General features: G+C 43.8%; 1 protein-coding gene across 2 annotated transcripts in view; it reads left to right on the top strand.

Annotated features, from left to right (window-relative positions):
* The window catches only part of SLC12A8 (solute carrier family 12 member 8), an 87201-nt gene that overhangs the window by 1507 nt on the left and 63284 nt on the right, over positions 1–22410 (top strand). For both annotated transcript variants that reach the window (XM_043504963.1, XM_043504962.1), the window contains exons 2-5: positions 7867–8095; positions 11970–12116; positions 16577–16768; positions 21502–21733. In XM_043504963.1, the coding sequence (XP_043360898.1) occupies positions 7976–8095; positions 11970–12116; positions 16577–16768; positions 21502–21733 (691 nt within the window). In that variant the 5' untranslated portion in view covers positions 7867–7975. The remainder of the gene's footprint in view (positions 1–7866; positions 8096–11969; positions 12117–16576; positions 16769–21501; positions 21734–22410) is intronic.

The raw sequence follows: 22410 nt of genomic DNA, 5'->3' as shown, positions 1-22410 counted from the left end.
GGCATTGCTGGCACATGATGGCATATATCACATTGGTAGATGCGCAGGTGAACGAGCCTCTGATAGTGTGGCTGATGTGATTAGGCCCTATGATGGTATCCCCTGAATAGATATGTGGACAGAGTTGGCAACGGGCTTTGTTGCAAGGATAGGTTCCTGGGTTAGTGGTTCTGTTGTGTGGTGTGTGGTTGCTGGTGAGTATTAGCTTCAGATTGGGGGGCTGTCTGTAAGCAAGGACTGGTCTGTCTCCCAAGATCTGAGAGAGCGATGGCTCGTCCTTCAGGATAGGTTGTAGATCCTTGATGATGCGTTGGAGAGGTTTTAGTTGGGGGCTGAAGGTGATGGCTAGTGGTGTTCTGTTGTTTTCTTTGTTGGGCCTGTCCTGTAGTAGGTGACTTCTGGGTACTCTTCTGGCTCTGTCAATCTGTTTCTTCACTTCAGCAGGTGGGTATTGTAGTTGTAGGAATGCATGATAGAGATCTTGTAGGTGTTTGTCTCTGTCTGAGGGGTTGGAGCAAATGCGGTTATATCGTAGCGCTTGGCTGTAGACAATGGATCGAGTGGTATGATCTGGATGAAAGCTAGAGGCATGTAGGTAGGAATAGCGGTCAGTAGGTTTCCGATATAGGGTGGTGTTTATGTGACCATCGCTTATTAGCACCGTAGTGTCCAGGAAGTGGATCTCTTGTGTGGACTGGTCCAGGCTGAGGTTGATGGTGGGATGGAAATTGTTGAAATCATGGTGGAATTCCTCAAGAGCTTCTTTTCCATGGGTCCAGATGATGAAGATGTCATCAATGTAGCGCAAATAGAGTAGGGGCATTAGGGGACGAGAGCTGAGGAAGCGTTGTTCTAAGTCAGCCATAAAAATGTTGGCATACTGTGGGGCCATGCGGGTACCCATCGCAGTGCCGCTGATTTGAAGGTATACATTGTCACCAAATGTGAAATAGTTATGGGTCAGGACAAAGTCACAAAGTTCTGCCACCAGGTTAGCCGTGACAGTATCGGGGATACTGTTCCTGACGGCTTGTAGTCCATCTTTGTGTGGAATGTTGGTGTAGAGGGCTTCTACATCCATAGTGGCTAGGATGGTGTTTTTAGGAAGATCACCAATGGACTGTAGTTTCCTCAGGAAATCGGTGGTGTCTCGAAGATAGCTGGGAGTGCTGGTAACGAAGGGCCTGAGGAGGGAGTCTACATAGCCAGACAATCCTGCTGTCAGGGTGCCAATGCCTGAGATGATGGGGCGTCCAGGATTTCCAGGTTTATGGATCTTGGGTAGCAGATAGAATACCCCAGGTCGGGGCTCCAGGGGTGTGTCTGTGCGGATTTGTTCTTGTGCTTTTTCAGGGAGTTTCTTGAGCAAATGCTGTAGTTTCTTTTGGTAACTCTCAGTGGGATCAGAGGGTAATGGCTTGTAGAAAGTGGTGTTGGAGAGCTGCCTAGTAGCCTCTTGTTCATACTCCGACCTATTCATGATGACGACAGCACCTCCTTTGTCAGCCTTTTTGATTATGATGTCAGAGTTGTTTCTGAGGCTGTGGATGGCACTGTGTTCTGCATGGCTGAGGTTATGGGGTAAGCGATGCTGCTTTTCCACAATTTCAGCTCGTGCACGTCGGCAGAAGCAGTCTATGTAGAAATCCAGGCTGCTGTTTTGACCTTCAGGAGGAGTCCACCCAGAATCCTTCTTTTTGTAGTGTTGGCAGGAAGGTCTCTGTGGGTTAATATGTTGGTCAGAGGTGTGTTGGAAATATTCCTTGAGTCTGAGACGTCGAAAATAGGATTCTAGGTCACCACAGAACTGTATCATGTTCGTGGGGGTGGAGGGGCAAAAGGAGAGGCCCCGAGATAGGACAGATTCTTCCGCTGGGCTAAGAGTATAGTTGGGTAGATTAACAATATTGCTGGGTGGGTCACTCTGTCCACATATCTATTCAGGGGATACCATCATAGGGCCTAATCACATCAGCCACACTATCAGAGGCTCGTTCACCTGCGCATCTACCAATGTGATATATGCCATCATGTGCCAGCAATGCCCCTCTGCCATGTACATTGGCCAAACTGGACAGTCTCTACATAAAAGAATGAATGGACACAAATCAGACGTCAAGAATTATAACATTCAAAAACCAGTTGGAGAACACTTCAATCTCTCTGGTCACTCGATCACAGACCTAAGAGTGGCTATACTTCAACAAAAAAGCTTCAAAAACAGACTCCAACGAGAGACTGCTGAATTGGAATTAATTTGCAAACTGGATACAATTAACTTAGGCTTGATAGAGACTGGGAATGGATGAGTCATTACACAAAGTAAAACTATTTCCCCATGGTATTTCTCCCTCCCACCCCACCCCCCACTGTTCCTCTGATATTCTTGTTAACTGCTGGAATTAGCCTACCTTGCTTGTCACCATGAAAGGTTTTCCTCCTTCCCCCCCCTGCTGCTGGTGATGGCTTATCTTAAGTGATCACTCTCCTTACAGTGTGTATGATAAACCCATTGTTTCATGTTCTCTGTGTGTGTGTATATAAATCTCTCCTCTGTTTTTTCCACCAAATGCATCCGATGAAGTGAGCTGTAGCTCACGAAAGCTTATGCTCTAATAAATTTGTTAGTCTCTAAGGTGCCACAAGTACTCCTTTTCTTTTTGTATAAACAGAGTGAGAGACAGGCCCTTACGGTCTAAATCTTTGGGGAAGGCCTGTTGTCTGGGTCCCCTTTAGGCTGCCTAGCACAGCCCGGGAGCAACAACCAGCCCCAGGCTGGGGAAGGGGGTGCTGGCCGTTAGCTGTGGGCCGGGACATGGAGGGTGACTGCGGCTGGATGGCGAGAGGAGGCTCTAGGGTGGCGCTCTCCGGCCCCTGTGCAAACTAGCAGGGACACTCCTGTTCTGAAATCTTTGTACTGGTGACCCCTTTCACATACCAAGCCTCTGAGTGCAACCTCCCATTATACATTAAAAACACTATTTTATATATATTTAACACCATTATAAATGCTGGAGGCGAAGCGGGGTTTGGGGTGGAGGTTGGCAGACCACGACCCCCCCATGTAATAACCTTGCGACCCCCTGAGCAGTCCTGACCCCCAGTTTGAGAACCCCTGGTCTAAATAGACAGGACAGACAGGGTGTCAGAGAAAGAGAGAGGACATACAGCCAGAGCGAACAGTGCAATGGTGGCAAATGTCATTTACTTCTGTGGTTTATTTTGTTATATAAATCCTTCCAGTGGGGTTTGTTCTTGTTTTGTCATTATAGGTGGTCATTTACAGCATAAGTGTAACAGTGTTTAGTTACCTGAGGTGGTGAGGACCTTATAAACAACTTTAAATAGAAGTAAGACAGGTCAGGCTGAAAAATTGATATACTACAAGAGTGAGTAAAGGTTTGTCCTTAATATGTAATACTCTGTTACTATTGTTTTCAAAATATAGAAGAGCAACAAAATTAGCTTGGCTATTACATTACCTGGAGAACATTGTTGTTTTTGTATATAATCAAACGTTCCTGAGTGTGCTATTTAAGTTTATTGTGCTGACTGCCATTTGATTTATCTTTAATTCATTTTTCCTTGGTGTCCCCAAAATTAAGTGTTTTTAAAAACTTGACCATGATGAGGATTTAGGGGATTTATTGAAAACAAAGTACTCTAGGCTATTAGGTCCTGTCATAAAACAAGCCTTGAAAGTAACTCCTGTGACAGGAAGGGAGCCCCTTCAGAGGTCATTGGACCACACACAATTGTGGTTGGAAATGTATTAACCTCTTTTCTTTAAAATCAGCCATCTGTTGAGTAGCTTAGAGTAGTGATTTTGGGTGAGAAGCTTCTTTAATGTGAATATTAATGAAATAGTCTTAGTTTGAAAAGGTAAAAAAAGAAGGAGGACTTATGGCACCTTAGAGACTAACAAATTTATTTGAGCATAAGCTTTTGTGAGTAGCTCACAAAAGCTTATGCTCAAATAAATTTGTTAGTCTCTCAGGTGCCACAAGTCCTCCTTTTCTTTTTGCGGATACAGACTAACACAGCTGCTACTCTGAAACCTTTGAAAAGGTACAAAGGCGGTTTGAGTTGCAGAATGCACACTAAAGCCTGTAATTTTCATCTTCCAGAATAAGCCTTTATAATTAAATATGAAAGTATCTCCACTTCCAAATTACTTGTCACCATAAAAGCAAACAAAAAATCAATCCTACATAATTATTTTTCCTTAAAACTACAGTGGACATATTTCCCCAAAAGCTCTTGTTTTGCTCTTAGCCATGAAAGCCCTGGGGAAACAGATACGTGGTCATTGATTACATTTCACTGATTTATTTAGTGCTGGGGAAGTGACTATCAATCAAGATTTGAATTAGGCCCTAATTTTATATTTGGGGAAAGGAATTATTATTCTAGCTGACTAATTTTTGAATGGTGTATGTAGCATAACATACTTCAGCCATGGTGTGGCAAATGCTAGATAGAACCAGGGGTCACCCAATGAAATTAATAGGCAGCAGGTTTAAAACAAACAAAAAGAAGTATTTCTTCACACAGTGTGCAGTCAACCTGTGGAACTCATTGCCAGAGGATGTTGTGAAGGCCAAAACTATAACTAGATTCAAAAAAGAATTAGATCTATTGTCCATGAATTTATTAATCAGTGGCTATTAGTTAAAATGGTCAGGGATGCAACCCCATGCTCTGGGTGTCTCAAAGCCTCTAGCTGCCAGATACTGAGACCAGATGATAGGAGATGGGTCACTTGATGATTGTCCTGTTCATTCTCTTTGAAGCATCTGGCATTGGCCACTGCTGGAAGACAGGATACTGGGGTAGATAGACCATTGGTTTGAACCAGTATTGCCATTTTTATGTTCTAACCTAGATGGATATTTTGTGGTGGTATTATTGAGCTAGGCACCTATATACACACACATAGCAAGAAGAAGGTCCCTGCCCCAAAGACTACAATCTCAGACCCTGATCTCACAAAGAAGTGTGTTTATTTATCTTACATACTGTAAGAAATTCTGTCGACTTCAATGGGATGACTCACATTGTACAAAGTTAAGCACGTGCAGAATCAGAGCAAAATATTTATTTTCCTTTCATTTACGTATCTTGCACAGCGTCCTACATAAAACAGTATCCCAAATTGCTTTGCAATGCTAAATGAATGCAAATATTTGTGATTTATGTATGTGTATAAATCATTGTAGAATTAAGTTATAGGAAAGGGAGAAAAATTAGGGAGGCTGTTCAATATAGCAGTAGCTGCAGAGGAGAAAGCACTCAGACCAATAGGGGTGAGACAGTGTGCAGGGAGCGAGAGAAGTTAGTAATAGACAAGCAGAGGGGTTGGGGAGTAGAAAAGAGAGCAGGGATTTTCAGAGACCAGAGTGAATAGAAGAAGGAAGCAAGTCTGTTGGAGGATTTAAAAAGTAGGAGGGCAGAATATCCTGCCAAGGTTGCACCCCAGTCCTGAAAGTCCTGAAAGCACAGTTCACCTGCAAGTGATAAATTTCATGACTGGGGCCTTACTATATAAAAGATCTTTACGTTTGCCTGTGGAAGATATGGTAAATGAATGATTACTACTTGATATTCCAAACTTGCTGCAAATGCACTCTTGCAAATGTACTTTTGCTGCTAGGAATGCTTTACCTATGTGTGTCCAACAAGCATATGGGTCTTAGAAATGAACACCGTAAAATGAACAAGGACAGAGATGCTCAATTTTTACTTCCAGGTGTATCTTCCATAGATTAAATGAATTTTGGTGATCACAGTAGAGCCTTTACTAAATAAAATCTCTTCCCATTAAAGAGCAGTCTAATGCCTTGTGGAACACTTTAAAAAATATTTTATTTAAAAGCCTGCATGTCCTGTATTTTCCTCCCTCCAGTTTCATCATTGGGGCTATTTGCATAAAAACACAATCTTTGTAACTTAAGAGTTCATCAGCTCCTGCTGCTTTCCTGCTTGAAGCCCCAACCGCCCTAAAACAGCAACCAATTGTGATATTGTAAAGGATTTTTTTTTGGCTTCAAAGCAGGGAATGAGCAGCAGGGAATCAATGATTTCTTAACTGCTTCACTGCTGCTGAAGAGGACAAATGCACAGGGTAAAGAAACACCTCCTGTGCTGTCCAATGTACCAGGCACAGCAGAAATGCTACAAAGGAGGATCATCAGTGCAACTACTGGGGAACACAGATGTTGTTTCTATACTAGTGTGCTCACAATGTTACGTTTTAAGGCAAAGACAGAATTAGAAAGGAAGGCTGGTTAAGGAAGGATTGTCTTGTGGGTAAGGCCCTGGGCCAGGACATGAGCAATCTGGATTTAAGTCCCAGCTTGCCTCCCGATGTTGTGTGTGACCTTGGGCAATTCCCTTAATTTCTCTGTCCCACTGTTCCTGCAAGCTGAGGACAATAATCTTCCTTTCTCGGTTTAGACTGTAAGTTCCTGGGGACAGAAACTCTCTCTCCCTATGTGTTTGTACAGCGCCTAGTGCAATGGATCGCCGATCTCAGTTGGGGTCTCTAAGCACTACTCAAATACAAATAAGTAAACATGGATTTTATAATGATGATTGATTCTTTGTGTGTATTTGTTAAATACCGCTACCATGAAGTATAATTCATACTGATGTTAGAAACCCAAAGGAACAAAAAAGTTCCCATCTTCAAATTTAATAACTATCAGAATATAAGCTAAACATCATCGTTCAATCCTTATGCTGTTGTTAAGTCCTTTGCCCCAGCTGAGATTGGTCTCTATAAATACATCAGGGGATAAACACTCGGAAAAGGGAAGATCTATCTAAGATAAAGGACAATGTTGCACAAGAACAAATGGGTATAAACTGATCATGAATAAATTTAAGTTGGAAATTAGATTTGTAAGCATCAGAGGAGTGAGGTTCTGGAATAGTTTGTCAATTGAAGTAGTGTGGGTAAGAAAACTAACTAGTTTTAAGATGGAGCTTGATATGTTTCTGAATGGGATTATATGACAGGGTTGCCTGTGATAGTCGGGGACTGGACTCAATGACCCCGGAAGTCCCTTCCCATCCTCTGCTCCTAACTCTCATCTGTGAGTGCGCACTTCTGTTTTGATTGTAAGCTGTTTGGGGCAGGGACCCGTCAAGCTATCTGTTCTGTGACACACCTGGCATACCTTGCCTTGAGGCATGGTACAAATCATAGGTGCCAACTTCCCCTCTTTCCCCTGGGTGCTCGACCCCTGCTCTGTCGCCGGCCCCACCACCACTCAACCCCTTCCATGAGGCCCCGACCCTGCCCCGTTCCTTCCCACCCCAGCCCCTCCACCATTCCAACCCCTTCCCCAAAGTCCCCGCCCCAACTCTGCCCCCTGCCTGCCCCTATTTCAACTCCTTCCCCAAATCTCTGCCCCGGCCCTGCCTCTTCCCCGCCTCCTCCCCTGAGCGCACCGCATCCCTGCTTCTCCCCCCTCCCTCCTGGAGCGAGCTGACGCTGCCAAACAGCTGTTTGGCTGGGCGGGAAGCGCTGGGAGGTAGGTGGAGGAGCAGGGACGTGGCGCGCTCAGGGGAGGAGGAGGAAGAGGAGGTGGGGTGGAGGGTGAGGGGAGCTTGGCTGCCAGTGGGTCCACTAATTTTTCCCCAAGGTCAGGACTTTGTTTTCTTGTCTTCATACTATACATGCTCTATCAAGATGCCTTATTAGAGGCAGCTCCTATATTTCACATGCTGGCATCATTATAAGGGTATGGTTTGAAAGGATGGTGCTGCATAAATGACAGATTTGGGCTTCTTTGTCTTCTGCAGAATTAGAAAATTACAGTAGGTTGGTCTTTCTTTTTCTTCCCCATCCCTTCTGACTAGGAGTAACAAAACCATGAATCCTCGTCTGTGGAGATTCCAGTGTTACAGGAATTTGTCTGAGGAGAATAGCTGACCACCTACTCTGCCCCTCAGACTTGTGATTGGCATTATGACTGCACGTTGGATATACAGCTCTAACATAAAAGATAAGATGTTTGTGCTGAATAGCGCCGCTGGCCTGAGAAGTGACATGCATGTGCAAGAGCTGTTCCACGAGGAAGCACAACAGGTATGTTGAAAAGGCCCCTTCTCCCCAAGCCACTAATCTCTTGTGTTCCATCTTCAGCCCCTTGTGACGTCATCGTGAACTGGCAGATGAATAGCCTGACATAACAAATATCTGCAATTAATCAGGTTATGTCAAAATCACATGTGTTCCAGTAAGAAAGGTTTTCATTCCTTCTTAGGCCTTGAACATGATGGATACCTTATTACGCTAGTGAGATCCAGCAGAGTTGCATGATGGTCACCCTTTCTCAAGGTCTTACGTTTCCTCCAGTCAAAAGTAGCCTCTGCAGGGCCTGGTCCAAGGAAGCTCTATGAGACTCCTTGGATGAACATCTTGTTGGATGTCAGGCAAGGAAGGGCCTGTCTTTTCCAGAGAATGGTATAGGGTATAGTCACCTTCCCCAAACTCTAACTCTTGGCTTTGTTCACTATGAGATTCTAGTCATGCTGGTACCAAAAGAGGATGGTTTTGTGTTTTTTGTTTTAAAAAGCTGAAGGAATGGACTTTTAAATGGACCCTACTCCCTGCCTCTGAGACCATGCAGCAGAGCCATTACAAACTTCTGCTTGTTAGGCTTCTAAGTCCACATTTAGCTGCCTAAACAAATGCCCTTATTTGTCAAGAGTGCTTACCAGCCAGTAACACTCACTTAAATAACAGCTTAAGCTAGGTATCTGCTTACAGTAATGACAAAAAACAAGTTTGTACTGTTAGCTCTGCAGGGCCCAAGCAGAGAGAGTAGTTTCCCTGCCATTGTGGGGGCCTTGAGCATTGGTGCACCCTATCCCTCCTATTCTCTGCCTATGGCACATAATAGTCTAGTCTCTTGTTGGCTGTAATACTTTGGTCTAATTTTGGTTGTTGGGTTTAGTGTGCGGGCGCTGGCTGGTGGTGGTGGCCTGTGCTATACAGGAGGTCAGACTAGATGATCTGGTGTTCCCCTCTGGCCTTAAACTCTATGACTGTGAGTGAGCTGGATTCTCTTTCTTCTTGTGAAACTTCAGCAGAATTGCTTACTAAGTTCCCACCACTTACATGTGTGCAAATCCAGCAAAAATGTTGGGGCTGCACAGGTGTCACCGAAGGGTTAATTTGACTTATGGAATCTTTAGTACTGGTGCTGATCCATGAGAAAGAAAGACCCCACCTTGTCTTTCAGAGTTTGCAGGGCTGGCAGTTAGAAAAAACATTTTTGAGCTTGTAAACAGGAAACGTTTGATAGTCACTGGGAGAAAATAATCATGGAACCCTCTGATGCCTTTTCTATAGAGTCACTTTTCAGAGGAGAGCCACAATTAATTATGGAGAAGCTGAATTAGCATCACTCCATATTCTGCCAAAGCATTACATTCCTTCCCCACCCACCCTCCAGCTCCTCACCATGTAAATTGCATATGCTGTAGCAGAAGTGTTCCAAGGTGGTGGATATGTCCTTTGCTGAAGCAGGATGTGTCAGCCCAGAGCACTTCCCAGCCTTTAGTCATAAGCACATAAGAATGGCCAAACTGCAGCACACCGATGGTCCATCTAGCCCACTATTCTGTCTTCCAGGGGTGGCGGGTGCCAGATGCTTCAGACGGAATGAACAGAACAGGGCAGTTATTGAGTGGTCCATCCCCTGTCGTTCACTCCCAGCTTCTAGCAGTCAGAGAGTTAGGGACACCAAGAGCATGGAGTTGCATCCCTGACTATCTTGGCTAATAGCCATTGATGGACTTATCCTCCATGAACTTATCTAATTTTTTTTTTGAACCCAGTTATACTTCTGGCCTTCATAAAGTGCCCTGGCAACGAGTTCCACAGGTTGACTGTGAGTTGTGTGAAGAAATACTTCCTTTTGTTTGTTTTAAACCTGCAGCCTATTAATTTCATTGGTGACCCCTGGTTCCTGTGTTTGTGAAAAGGTAAATACCACTTCCTTATTCACTTTCTCCACATCAGTCATGATTTTATAGCCCTCTATCATAGCCCCTCTTAATCGTCTCTTTTCTAAAATGGGCACACCTAGCCTTTTTAATCTCTCCTCATATGGAGGCTGCTTCTTATGCCATATCACTTTTGTTGCCCTTCTCTGTACTTTTTCCCAATGCTAATGTGTATTTTGGAGATGGGGCAGAACTGCATGCAGAATTCAAGGTATTGGTGTACCAGGAATTTATATAATGGCAATATTTTCTGTCTTCTTATCTATCATTTTCATAATGGTTCCTAACATTCTATTGTTTTTTTCGACTGCTGCTGCACAGCTAGCAGATGTTTTCAGAGAACTGTCCACAATGACCTCTTTAGTGGTAACAGCTAATTTTGACCCCATCATTTTGTATGTATAGTTGGGATTGTTTTCCAATATGCATTACTTTGCTCTTATCAATGCTGAATTTCATCGGCCATTTGTTCCCCAGTCACCCAGTTTTGTGAGATCCGTTTGTAACTTCACAGTCTGCTTCGGACTCAATTATCTTGAGAATTTTGTATCATCTGAAAACCTTGCCACCTCCCCGTTTTATGCCCTTTTTCAGAATATTTATGAATATGTTGAACAGCACTGGTCCCAGTACAGATCCTTGAGTGAAGCTTATGCTCAAATAAATTTGTTAGTCTCTAAGGTGCCACAAGTACTCCTTTTCTTTTTGCGAATACAGACTAACACAGCTGCTACTCTGAAACTTGAGTGACCCTGCTATTTCCAATCTCCACTGTGAAAACTGACCACTTATTCCTACCCTTTGTTTCCTGCCTTTTACAAAGCTACTGATCCATGAGAGGACCTTCCCTCTTATCCCATGACTCCTTACTTTGCCTAAGAGCCTTTGGTGAGGACTTTGTCTAAGGCTTCCTGAAAGTCCAAGTGCACTGTATGCACCGGATCACCATTCTTCAGGTGTGTGTTGAAATCCTCAGAGTATTGTAATAGATCAGTGAGGCACGATTTTCTTTTACGTGGTCCTGGTCCTGTACCTGTGTTGAGTCTTCCCCAACGTATCATGTTCATCCGTGTGTCTGGTAATTCTGTTCTTTGCTATGGTTTCAACCAATTTGCCTGAAGGTAGGCTTACTGGCTTGCATTTGCCAGTATCTCCTCTGGAGCCTTTAAAAAAAATTGGCATCATATTATCTGCCAGTCTTCTGGTATAGAGACTGATGTAAGCATTAGTTTACATACCACAGTGAGTAGCTCTGCAATTTCGTACTTGAATTCCTTTGGAACGCTTGAGAATATGCCATCTGGTCCTGGTGACTTATTACTATTTAATCTATCAATTTGTTCTGAAACCTCCTCTATTGACACCTCAGTCTGAGATAGTTCCTCAGATTTGTCACCTAAAAAGAACAGCTGAGGGGTGGGAACCTGAGGAGAGGACAAGTACACTCCACCATGACTCCATTAATGGGGAACCTGCTGATTTGGCATCTCCGGTAATGTATCTTTTTGTGCCTGATAAAAAACTGACTGTATAGTTTTTACATCTAGCGTCCTGGCCAGATTGACTGAGATGTTGTGGCCCTGCCTTCTGTACAGTAGAGGCTGGGTTTTTTTATGCTTCAGCATGGTGTTACTTGTTTGATTGAGTTCTATGTGATAGAGAAAGCCGTTTAAGAACCAAACAGTGGCGCTTTCTGCATCCATGTTGTGGAGCCTGCAATAGTTTCATGGCATTGCTGGGGTCTGTGGACCCTCGTGGTCCTGTCCCACCACTCAGGGTTTCCCCTTTCTGTTGATATACTGCTCTTTGTTGGTGATGTCAGGTAAAGGGACGCTGTAGTAGCCATGCACAGAGCACCCTGTTGTAGGAGTCTTGGCAGGCCACTGTGCTACTTCTGCAATCACCCAGATGACAGCATGGAGGTAACTGAAGGTTTTACTTTTCTCTAGGTATCTCAAACACAGACTGAACCCTGGTGGAAGATACAGCTATTCGTCTGGGAGCCAGTGCTCTTTGGAACCTGGGATGGCGTCTTTACTTCTTGCATGATCAACATTTTTGGAGTGGTTCTTTTTCTGAGGACTGGATGGCTAGTGGTGAGTGAAGGACAAACTGGGTAATTATGGGTTAAGTGGTAGGTTATTCTCTCCCCCACCACAATTATGTCTGATTTTGTGCTTCGTGAATCAGTTAAATCTCTTGGTTTCTCTTCTTGCTCTTCTGAAAATGTAAATGACTGTGTTTAAAAATACATCACGGCTGGGGCCGTTTTCTCTGTAATGTGCTGTTCTGCAAATGCCAAACAAACCTGACAATTTATAGGGAAGTCCATGTGTAATGGTGTATCCAAATATAACTTTCCAGGTAAAATGTATTGCCATGGTTACACATCCTCCACTGTCCTCCTCCAAGCAGCACTGAAACAATTGTATTTCTAACATGGCAGTTTTAAATAGAGACCCTGCTGTTCCAAATAAAGGGCCCTAGATTGCGCAACATTCTCCTTGATATCCAGGAGAGTCTCATGGTTGGCTCAAGGGTAGCGTATATCCCAGTGTCATGAGCCTGATACTGCAGCTCAGGATCCAGCCTGGCTCAGAAAATTGTGCTGTTCCTTGCAGCTTCCATGTAGGAAAACCAAAGCTTCCCGAGGGAATGTTGGAGCTGAAGCCTGGACTTAATGTCATGAGCCCAGCTGTTCTTAAAGGCCCAAGAAGAAACTTTTAACATCTAGCATTTGATACAGTTCCTTTCTTCTGAAAGGGGTAGGGATCTGTGTGTTTTTACAGGGAGAGAAATTCAGGGCCAGGTTCTGATCTCCCATGGCACCAGGGTATACTTGGAATAATGTCAACGAAGATGTGCAGTCTGAGAGGTGACTCAGGCCCATAATAAGGAGATATCAATGAATCCTGTTGCCACTACTGGGAGGAAATGAAGCAGCTGTTCAAAGGCACATAGCATTACTTCACAAGGATTTATAGCAGGAAGTGTAGATACGACCGTATCCAATTGAATCTGCAGGGGAAACGTTGAACCTATGCATGTTGAACCCAGTCCTGCCAGGTTCTGTGTGCCTTCAGTTCCCTTGCATAACTACTTTAACTCACTTCCTGATTATATAATCTAAATTTGGTATATTGGTTCTACGGGTACTGAGGTTCCCAGCCCTGGCTAGGCCCAGTGTAGTTCCCACATAGGCTGTTGGGAATAATACTCTTGTGAGAATTGCCCTGGGGTCTACAATGACCAAAAGGGTCCAGGCCTTCATTCAAGACTGTACGTCCAGAAACCCCTCTCCCTTAGTTCCACGTAGCGGATTAGTTCATCACTGACTCAGAAAGCTGAGTGCCGCCCACTGAGTCACCAATGTAACTTTCTTCAGCTGCCATGATTTTCCTTGGAGGTCTCTCCACGAATCATCCAGGCCCAATCCTTGCCTTATGAAATCTGATAGTCCATTGGCAGCTCAGGTGTGACATCATCAGAAAGATCCTCATTCCCAATTGGATTACCCAGGGCCCTGTACTGATACTCATTAGCCAGACATAATAGGGGAGTTTTTTCATCATTTACTTCCCTTTCCCACATTAATTTCAACTGAGATGTCGGAAAGGTTTCCATAAGGCCTTCATCAACACTGTCGTATTGTCTCCACACCTCACTTTGCTATTTAATTGAAAGTTACTGGTGGCACAGTCAATAAATAAAGTAAAACATCAAATAGAGGATTTTTAAAAGGGAAATGGGGAGTGATTGAAAATAATGGTATTAGGTCTTAAAGTCAATGTGACTTCACACAAGCACAGGGGTTCGCTTGCATAGATCTGATTGCAAGATCAGGGCCTTAGACTGTAAAATTTTCAAGACAGCAAGGGTCACGTCTTCCTATACTGTGCTGGCCCAGCACCCAGTACAGAGACACCCTGATCCTTACTTCAGATCTTTGGGCCCACATTGAAGTATTAGATAATAATGCTAATGATACACTGGGCCTTTTAGTCTTAACTGTAGCATGTTCTGTCACGCACGTGTAATTAAGCTTCAGTGTTCCAGTTTTCTCTCCTGCTCTGCATTCTACTCTTATCCCTGGATGTGGTGTTCCTTCCCATGAAGCATTGCAAGAATGAATTCTGATTTTTAGGGTCTGTGTTATTGACTGTTTCTTCTGTAGATCCAAATGGACTGTCCATTAGTGCAAGCACTGGGCAAGAACTACCATCCCTCCTCCTACCAATTTAAGAAAAAAAACGTTGAAAGTATTTCAATGTGTTTTTTAAAAAAATGCAAGTTTTCTGTACTGTCTTAACTTGACTGTGCATAATTGAGGCAAAGAAACAATTGTTCCTTTTTCTAAAAACAAAACAAAACTAGATTATAAGGGTTCATGTGATGTAGACCCAGCTAGCAGCTGCATTCATTATGAGCCCTGGCTTCATTTTCCACTGATCCAATAAAATCAACATCTAAAACAGCAGGATATTGAACCAAAATAGGATTTCACAATGATAGCAACATCCTGGATACATTTCTCTTTAAAAAAACAAAACAAAACAAAACAAAAAAACAAGCACCAACAAAAAATCTGGGACTTAGACCAGCACAAAATAGAAGCAGCAGCCACCTGTTGCTGATAAGAAACAAAATGGTGCCAGAGGCCAGAGTGTCCTCAGATACAAGAACCACTGAAATGGAGAGAGGCAGTTGTCAGCCAGCAGCGGAGAGAAATTATGCAAAACCTTACTGTAGTAATGGGGCACTGCTGCGGGGTAGGGAGAGGTTTCCAATCCTCTTTGCATTGACATTGGGTCCTGGATGAGTTTTCAGGGGAAGTGACTGAGATTCAGAGATCAGCGAGTTACACTAGCTGGGAAAGTTCAGCAGGAAGATAAAGAGGCACTCTTGACCCTGGAAAAGAGATTTCTGCAGCATGAAGAACAACATAAGATGGTGAGAACAGGGATCACAGGAGAAGCAGTTGATGCCGGGCCTCCCTGAAGGCACTGAACAGTCTCTAATTTTATTTCACTTTTGGAATTACTTTTGAATAGAATAGCCCACCAAATGTGGCAAGCTTCAAACTGAAGGCATACAAGGTATGCTGTCCCTTAAAGCTGTAGATGGTGGGAGGCCATGGGCTATATGTGGCCTAGTGCCATGGCTATCAAGGCACACAAGCTGACTTACCTGCTGCAGTCACCAAAGTCCATGGCACATGGTGGCAAGAGCATTACATGTTTCTGGGAAGAATTGGATTTCCTTGTAAGCCTGTGGGCCAAGGGGTTATGGGATTCTAACACAGATGACCTGCTTGCCCATTTGCCATCTCATAACACAGCTACAGTGGTTGGATACATGGAAAAGGGATTTCAGGTAGGTCTGTTAATGCAGCTTAGAGCTGGGAATGAGAGGACGAGCCAGTGCCATATGTCAAGACAGCTGTTTGTGGACCTCTGCTCTAGATCAGGAAGTGAAAAGTCACAGGTTGCACAAATCCGCTTGTGATACCACCAAAAGGTGAGCCAATTTCCATGTTGCAGGCCACTGAACCGGCCTGCTTAAAAGCAGGATTGTCCCAAGCATCTGTGGAAAGCTGGAGGAGCACATGGGTGTGGACTGAGATATTGCATCACACGAGACAATGTGTAGTCCAGATAACAACCAGCAAGCAATTACTTATAATGTGTTGATTTTTTCTCTTGTATATTCAGAATTTCCTTTGGTTTTTGTGGTTCATTGATTTGGGTGTTCTCAATGTAGTAGTTCTCAGTGGCTTAGACTTTCAGAAGCATTTGATCTCAATCAGAGCTGCTGGGTTCCGAGCCCTTTTGAAAATCCAATCATTTAGGGGCCTAAGAAATGGGCTGTTTGAAAATCCAGGCTTTTATTTTAGGATCTGTTGGGAGCTGAGGTTTTTTGTTTTGTGTTTATCTGACCCAGTATTTGTAACAAACAAAATATTTCCTCTCCCCTACTCTCTTTTTTCCTTGTGGTGGATTATTCATGGTTACAAGGGAGTTGTAACTGTGAAACTTTAGCTGAGTAGTGATCTGCCCTCAATAACACCGTAGTGTATTAAATCTCAGGTCGAGAGATCAGTGAGATAATCTGATGCCCTCAGGAATTTATACAAAGTAGGGCTCTTTTGGAGAGACCTCACTCACTTGTTCATAAGGGTAGAATTATCTAGAAAGAACCAGTGGGGATAAATATTATTATTTATTATTATTATTTGTACTACGGTGGCATCTAGGAACCCTAGTTATGGATCAAGAGCCCATTGTGCTAGGCACTGCACATACACACAACAAAAGGACGGCCCTTAAACCTCAAAGACCTGAACATGTTTCAAGAATTTTACAATTAACATACATTTCTGTGGTTGCTAAATTTACAGGTGAGAAGTGTTTGTGTTTTTTAATCTGAATATAAAATAACCTACAATGAATTGACACAATGTGTTACAGTTAACTGGAATCTCAGAAGGTGATGGGTTTTTTTCCTACTCTGAATAATTTTCCTTGTGTTCTTCAATGTCTTTGTTTCTCCATTACAGGGAAACACTGGCATTTTAATGGGCATGTTTCTGGTGTCCTTTGTTGTCGTGGTTGCCCTGGTAACTGTCTTATCTGGAATTGGGGTTTGTGAGCGGTGCAGCATCGGAAGTGGAGGAGTCTATTCCATGATTTCTACTGTCCTTGGTGGTCAAGTTGGAGGGACCATTGGCCTCCTTTATATTTTTGGTCAGGTAAAAATGATTGTTACTGCAAGCACACCTTTAGTCCTTTTCTTCCAGGCTCTAAAGTAAATAAGATGATCCCACTAAGAAGGAGGGTGGCATGGAAAAACGGAGTTGTAGGCATATAATTTCATTCCTCTCAGTATGATCAGGCTTGTTGTCACTCATCCACAGCAATACATCGAAGAGTACAGATAAGTCCTGTCGTGTTTGAACAGGGGAAATGCTAACGAGGAGGCTAATGATTTCCTCCCCATGTATGGAGCCATCTCTGACACAGTCTGAAATCTCTCTACTGTCCTGACGCGCTTGTCATGGGAACAATGACCAAAACAGAATGAAACACAAAAAATGCCATAGCTAACACGTCTCATCTACAAGCAAGGGAATATTTAAACTCAAGAGGAAAAAGCCTATGTGGCCAAGTGGACAATACAAACTCTACAGATCAGCTGTGGGGTTATACATTTGCCCATAGTGGACTAAATGTTTCCTTACGAGGGTGGAGGCATAGGAGCAGCACTTGGGGAAAAGAGATGAGGTGGTTTGGAGACAAAGTAGTGTCTGAGCCATTAGGGAAATGGAGAGGAGCCGGAGCCCGAGCCCATGTGGAGGAGGAGCTGACTGGGGAGGAGCTTAGGGGTAGTTGATTTTGTTCACAGTTTTTCAGCTCTTCTTTTTCAGAGAAACCCTAATGTGCCACTGAAGCGGTGGATTGAAATTAAAGGCTTAAGAAACACAAACAACTATCCCGACTAATAGAAAAGTGATTATTAATGCCCATGGTAATTGGGGAAAAAAAGAAGAGATATGTGAAATACCAGAAAAGGTCGCACGCAGAGAAGAATTGTTCATTTAAATGCATTAGCTTGCAGCTGTCTTTAAAATCCTGGCCAATTCGAAAAGTCTACATAAAATACAAATTCAATAGTTACAAGACAGGGCATGCACAAAAGTCACACATGTAAGAAAAAGATTTCCCCCAGCCTTTTGCACTGTAATTCCCTCAATCTCCCCCCTGCCTGGGAAAGCAACTGAGATGTGCAGCATGTCCTGAGGTCATAGAATCCGCGCTCTGGCAGCCCAGGGATTTACCTAGACAAACGTTTTATGTCGGGGGGGGGGCGTGGAGAGATGGGGAACTGGCAACTGTTTAGCAGTGCTGTATTTTATCCCAGAGGTTTTCAAACTGGGGTAGGCATACTCCTAGGGCTACACGAGCTTTCATTAGGGGGTACGCCAGAAAATTCATGTAATGGTGGACAATGCATTTTATGTAGTTAGACTTGGCAATCTAATCAATGTTTGATCTCCTTTAAATTAAAACTACAGCCACCGTGAGACTCAGAACCATTTTCAAATGGTGGGGCATGCCCCCTGAAGGGGGGCATGGAGGAACTTTGGGGGTGTGAATGGCAAAGAGCTGGGCCCTCCTTGGAGTTACAATTTTTGGTTGCACCCCCTCCACGCCAGACACGCCGGGTGGTCTGCTGAGGTGATTCAGGGGGTGGAGATGGCGCTCCCGCCCTGAGCTCCACCGCATGGCGTTGCTGCTTGTCCCCAAAAATCATTCCTTTGCCTCACAGTTTGGTGACTTCTAGAAGCTTTTGCTAAATGGAAGGCAGAAATGTTGGTGGGGGGAGGCCACTGACCCCACATCCGCCCTTCTCCCATGCGTCACTTCTGTCTATCTCCGATGGGGATATGCGGTAGATTCCATTATTTGGAAAGAGGTACACAGCCTAAAAAGTTTGAAAACCACGTTCTGTCCAAAAGCTGGTGTATTTTTTTCATACTCTCCTCCTCGGTTAGATATAAACCACTTGTTTCTCTGGCCCAGCATCCATCTGAAGCTCACATGAGGGGCTATCTGTGTGGGTAGTGAACGCTATAACCTCTGTCCTGGTTATTTGAGCTAGAACTACTTGTGCAAGGAAGGATTGTCAGACTCCAGCTCTAAAATAGTTGTGTTTAAAAGCAGAGATACTGGTGGCTCTTATGTCAAGAACTGTGGATATTTAAACCCAATTACACTGTTCAACAAGCTGGATATATGGTTTTCAAAAACCTCATAAGAGGTTAGTTTTCCACTGAAATATGCATTTCTGATTTCAAGATGGATAGTTCAAAACCATTTAAAAATTCCCATTTCCATGGTGCATTTATGAAGAAATTGGCTCCACTGTAGAAATCACAGCAATATCTTTATATGCATAGAAATATTTCATTCTTCTGGTGAAGATAGGGTTTATCGAAGGAAAGACAGGCTGTTGCTTCAAGGACACTTATAGGTTGAGACTAGCAGGGGCTCCTTCTTTCTCTCCACACTCTGAAGTATCCTTTGAAGTATACATACTGTTTCCTCTTACTTGGCCTTATTACGAAAGTAGAAGGATCCTATTTAACTCCTTCCAAAAACTGGTGTTAATCAGTTGAAAAGAACCCTGAATCCTAAATTGCAGTGCTCCCTGCAAACAGCTACATGGCATTTCTCTGTGCTTTCAGGATTCTTTCTTGTATTAGGCTTTTCAGGCTAATGCATTTGGTTTGGAGTCAGGTTCTACTTTTCTTTTCAAGTTTCAAATGCAATCTTTTGTGAATATCCCATGATGACACTAGACGTCCTTTCAGAAATTATATTTTTAGAAGTTGTCTGTATTAAACATGCATATTGAAGGCAAAGTTTTCAAAACTAAGCATGTGCAATTACACGGATGCATTGCGAGCACCCATTGTCTGCCTGGAAATACCTGTCCTTGAATGCACCGATGCTAAGTTCGTGGAAATCAGTATTGTTCCACATATAGCAGTGCTGATTTACCCCAGCAGAGGATCTGATCTATGGTCTGTTAATCACTAGTTTGTAAGGGCTTGATTTAACTCTTGTTGAAGTCAACAGAAGTCTTTTGTTTGACTTTCCTGGGATTTGGGTTGGGCTGTTTGTGACTAACTGACCAGATTGGGTCATTTGTCCTGGGACCACTGGATCTAAAAGCATGAGCCTCTACTGCTTGAATTAAAGGACAAGGACCATTAGTCAGGAGATAGTGGTTGACTCAAACCTGTATACATGGCCTGACCATTAGAGGGGGACAAAGATCCATGCTGTGTCAACATAGTTTGCACACTCACCCTGGCTGAGGAAGTTCATCCTAAACTTCAGAAGTCCACAGCCGTTCAAATACCCATATGGGCCACCAATTTGTAACGCCTGCATGTACACACATTGGTTTTTTGAACCCATATGTTTGGTGCACACTGATGTTCACATGTAACTGCCCATGCCTGACTTTAGAAACGTGACACTTGGTATGAACTGCACGTTGAAAAGGATTGTTGTTGAAATGTCAGATATAATAGGAAGGTGAGAAGTTTTTAGTTTAGGGAGTTATGCAGTGAATAAAAGTCCTCTCTCTTCCTCCACCCCCTCCTTCTTCTTTAAATCTAGTAGTGCCACTTTGGTTTGGGCAGGGAAAGGATTGCTTGGGTTTGTATTTTCTCTCTGGCATGAATTGTGGCCTTAACTGGCACACACTTCCCTGAGCTTTGAAATGCCATTCCTGCAGATGCGCACACATCCAGTGAAGAACACAAGTCTTTCTCTGCATCAAGAAAAATAAACTGCTCTCCCCAGAGCTCATGGAATATGAGTTGCACAATACACGCTTATCAGAAGTGCAGGCTATGTTCCAGTAAAGAGACAGGGAACCGGTGGAACAGCAAACTTTAAATCCAAACTAAATACTGAATTAAAAACCTTGAAAACAATAAAGCGGGAAGCAATCAGTCATTGGTGCTCTACAGAAAGAAAGGAAAACAAGAAATTACAGAGATGTGCTCTTATTTTGTGCCTTGGTTGGGCACACACATTTTCTTTCACTTCAGAATATTGTTCAGGACATGCACAGTGTCTCTGGGGTGTCAGTATGACAAATTCATCCTAACCTCACCATTGCTTTGTGTATTCATTGAGTTTTATTCTGTTGTTTTAAAAGAGTGCATTTAGAGTTGGTAAAAGGCAGTAGATTAACAGTCTCAGAGCCCTAAATCCCCTATTTACCCACGGAACAGGTCCAAACTTTCTCACTATCCTGCCAACATACCTCATTTTTGTGTTTCATCTCCATGTGAATGTTTGGCCCAGGGAATCCTCAGCCTCTCTGCTAAAGTTACGCTAGGGCTGTGGGTGGGTCATTGCCTGTGGGCATCAAACCCAGGACAAGGAGCCTCTCTTGCCTGAGCTAAAAGCCCAGCTCTGTTACTGAAAGTTGGAGCAATTTCTGTGTGTGGCCTAGCCACCGCTCGAGGGGGACAGAACACCACCCTGAGTGGATGGGGGATTACACTAACAAGGGTGCAAATTGTGATGTGGTGCCTGTTCTGCAGGGATTCGACTGAGATCATCAAACGCCTCTCGCATTCACCGTGGTGCAGCCATCAGATGGTAACCTTCAGTCAATACCATGCTGGACTGGCTGAAACTAAAGGGTGAAAGGTTTCAGAGTAGCAGCCGTGTTAGTCTGTATCCGCAAAAAGAAAAGGAGTACTTGTGGCACCTTAGAGACTAACACATTTATTTGAGCATAAGCTTTTGTGAGCTACAGCTCACTTCATCGGATGCAAGGGTGAAAGGCTCTGTATCTTGTCACCAATCCTCTGAGCCATCCAACATCCTCCTGTTCAGGCATGTTGGCCAGTACTTGCTCTGGGGGTGGGGGTGTTTATGTTTAAATGTCATTCAGTGTGTTGCAGGTGCTATGTACATCACCGGGTTTGCAGAATCCATCTCCGACTTATTGGGTTTCAGCAGCACTTGGGCAGTTAGAGGCATTTCACTGGCAGTCTTACTAGGTCTGCTTGGAATTAACCTGGCTGGTGTTAAATGGATAATCCGGCTCCAACTGTTACTGCTCTTCCTGCTGGCTGTTTCTACGCTGGACTTTGTCATTGGATCGTTCACGCACCTAGATCCAGGTAAAACTTCATGAATGCTTTACATTTACAGTTGTAACAGTATTTAATGTGTGTGAAATTTTGTTTTCCCCTTAATTTATGATTTTGTGAATTTAAAATCCGGACAAAAATATGGACCAAAACTTCCAGAGGTGGATCCCTAAAGTTAGGCACCTAACCAGAGTCCCTATTCTGCAACCACATAGGGCATCTCTACAGTACAGCCCGAAGTCGACCCAGGTTAGGTCAATTTACAGCCACCACAGTAATTACTGCAGTGGCTGATGTCCACACGATCCTCCTTCTGCTGGAAGTGCGTATCCTCACCAGGAGTGCTTCCACCTACTGAAGAGGGACAGTGGGGGGGGGAGGCTGAGATCCCTCCCCGCCAGGAGCCCAGCTGCTCCCCCACAGCTCCCTGCTCCCAGCCAATGTAAGGAACTCAGTGTCTACACAGACACTGTGTCACCCTAACTACACCAACATAAGCCCTATGCCTGTCATGGAGTTGGGGTTATGATGTCGATGTAATAAGGCACTTACATCGGCGGGACAAGGCTGTAGTTTGTACACTCTCATAATTAGGTTGCCATAAGTTGCAGCCTGAGAAGAGGTAGACCAGGCCTAAGATACATCCCTAAACTCAAGTACCAATGTTTGCAGGAATGGGACCATAGGTGCCTAACTTTGGTGCCTAA

This window comes from Dermochelys coriacea, chromosome 11 (genome assembly GCF_009764565.3).
Source record: "Dermochelys coriacea isolate rDerCor1 chromosome 11, rDerCor1.pri.v4, whole genome shotgun sequence".
NCBI classification, from domain to species: Eukaryota; Metazoa; Chordata; order Testudines; family Dermochelyidae; genus Dermochelys; species Dermochelys coriacea.
Note: the sequence above shows the minus strand (reverse complement) of the source record. Positions and strands in the feature narration are given on the sequence as shown.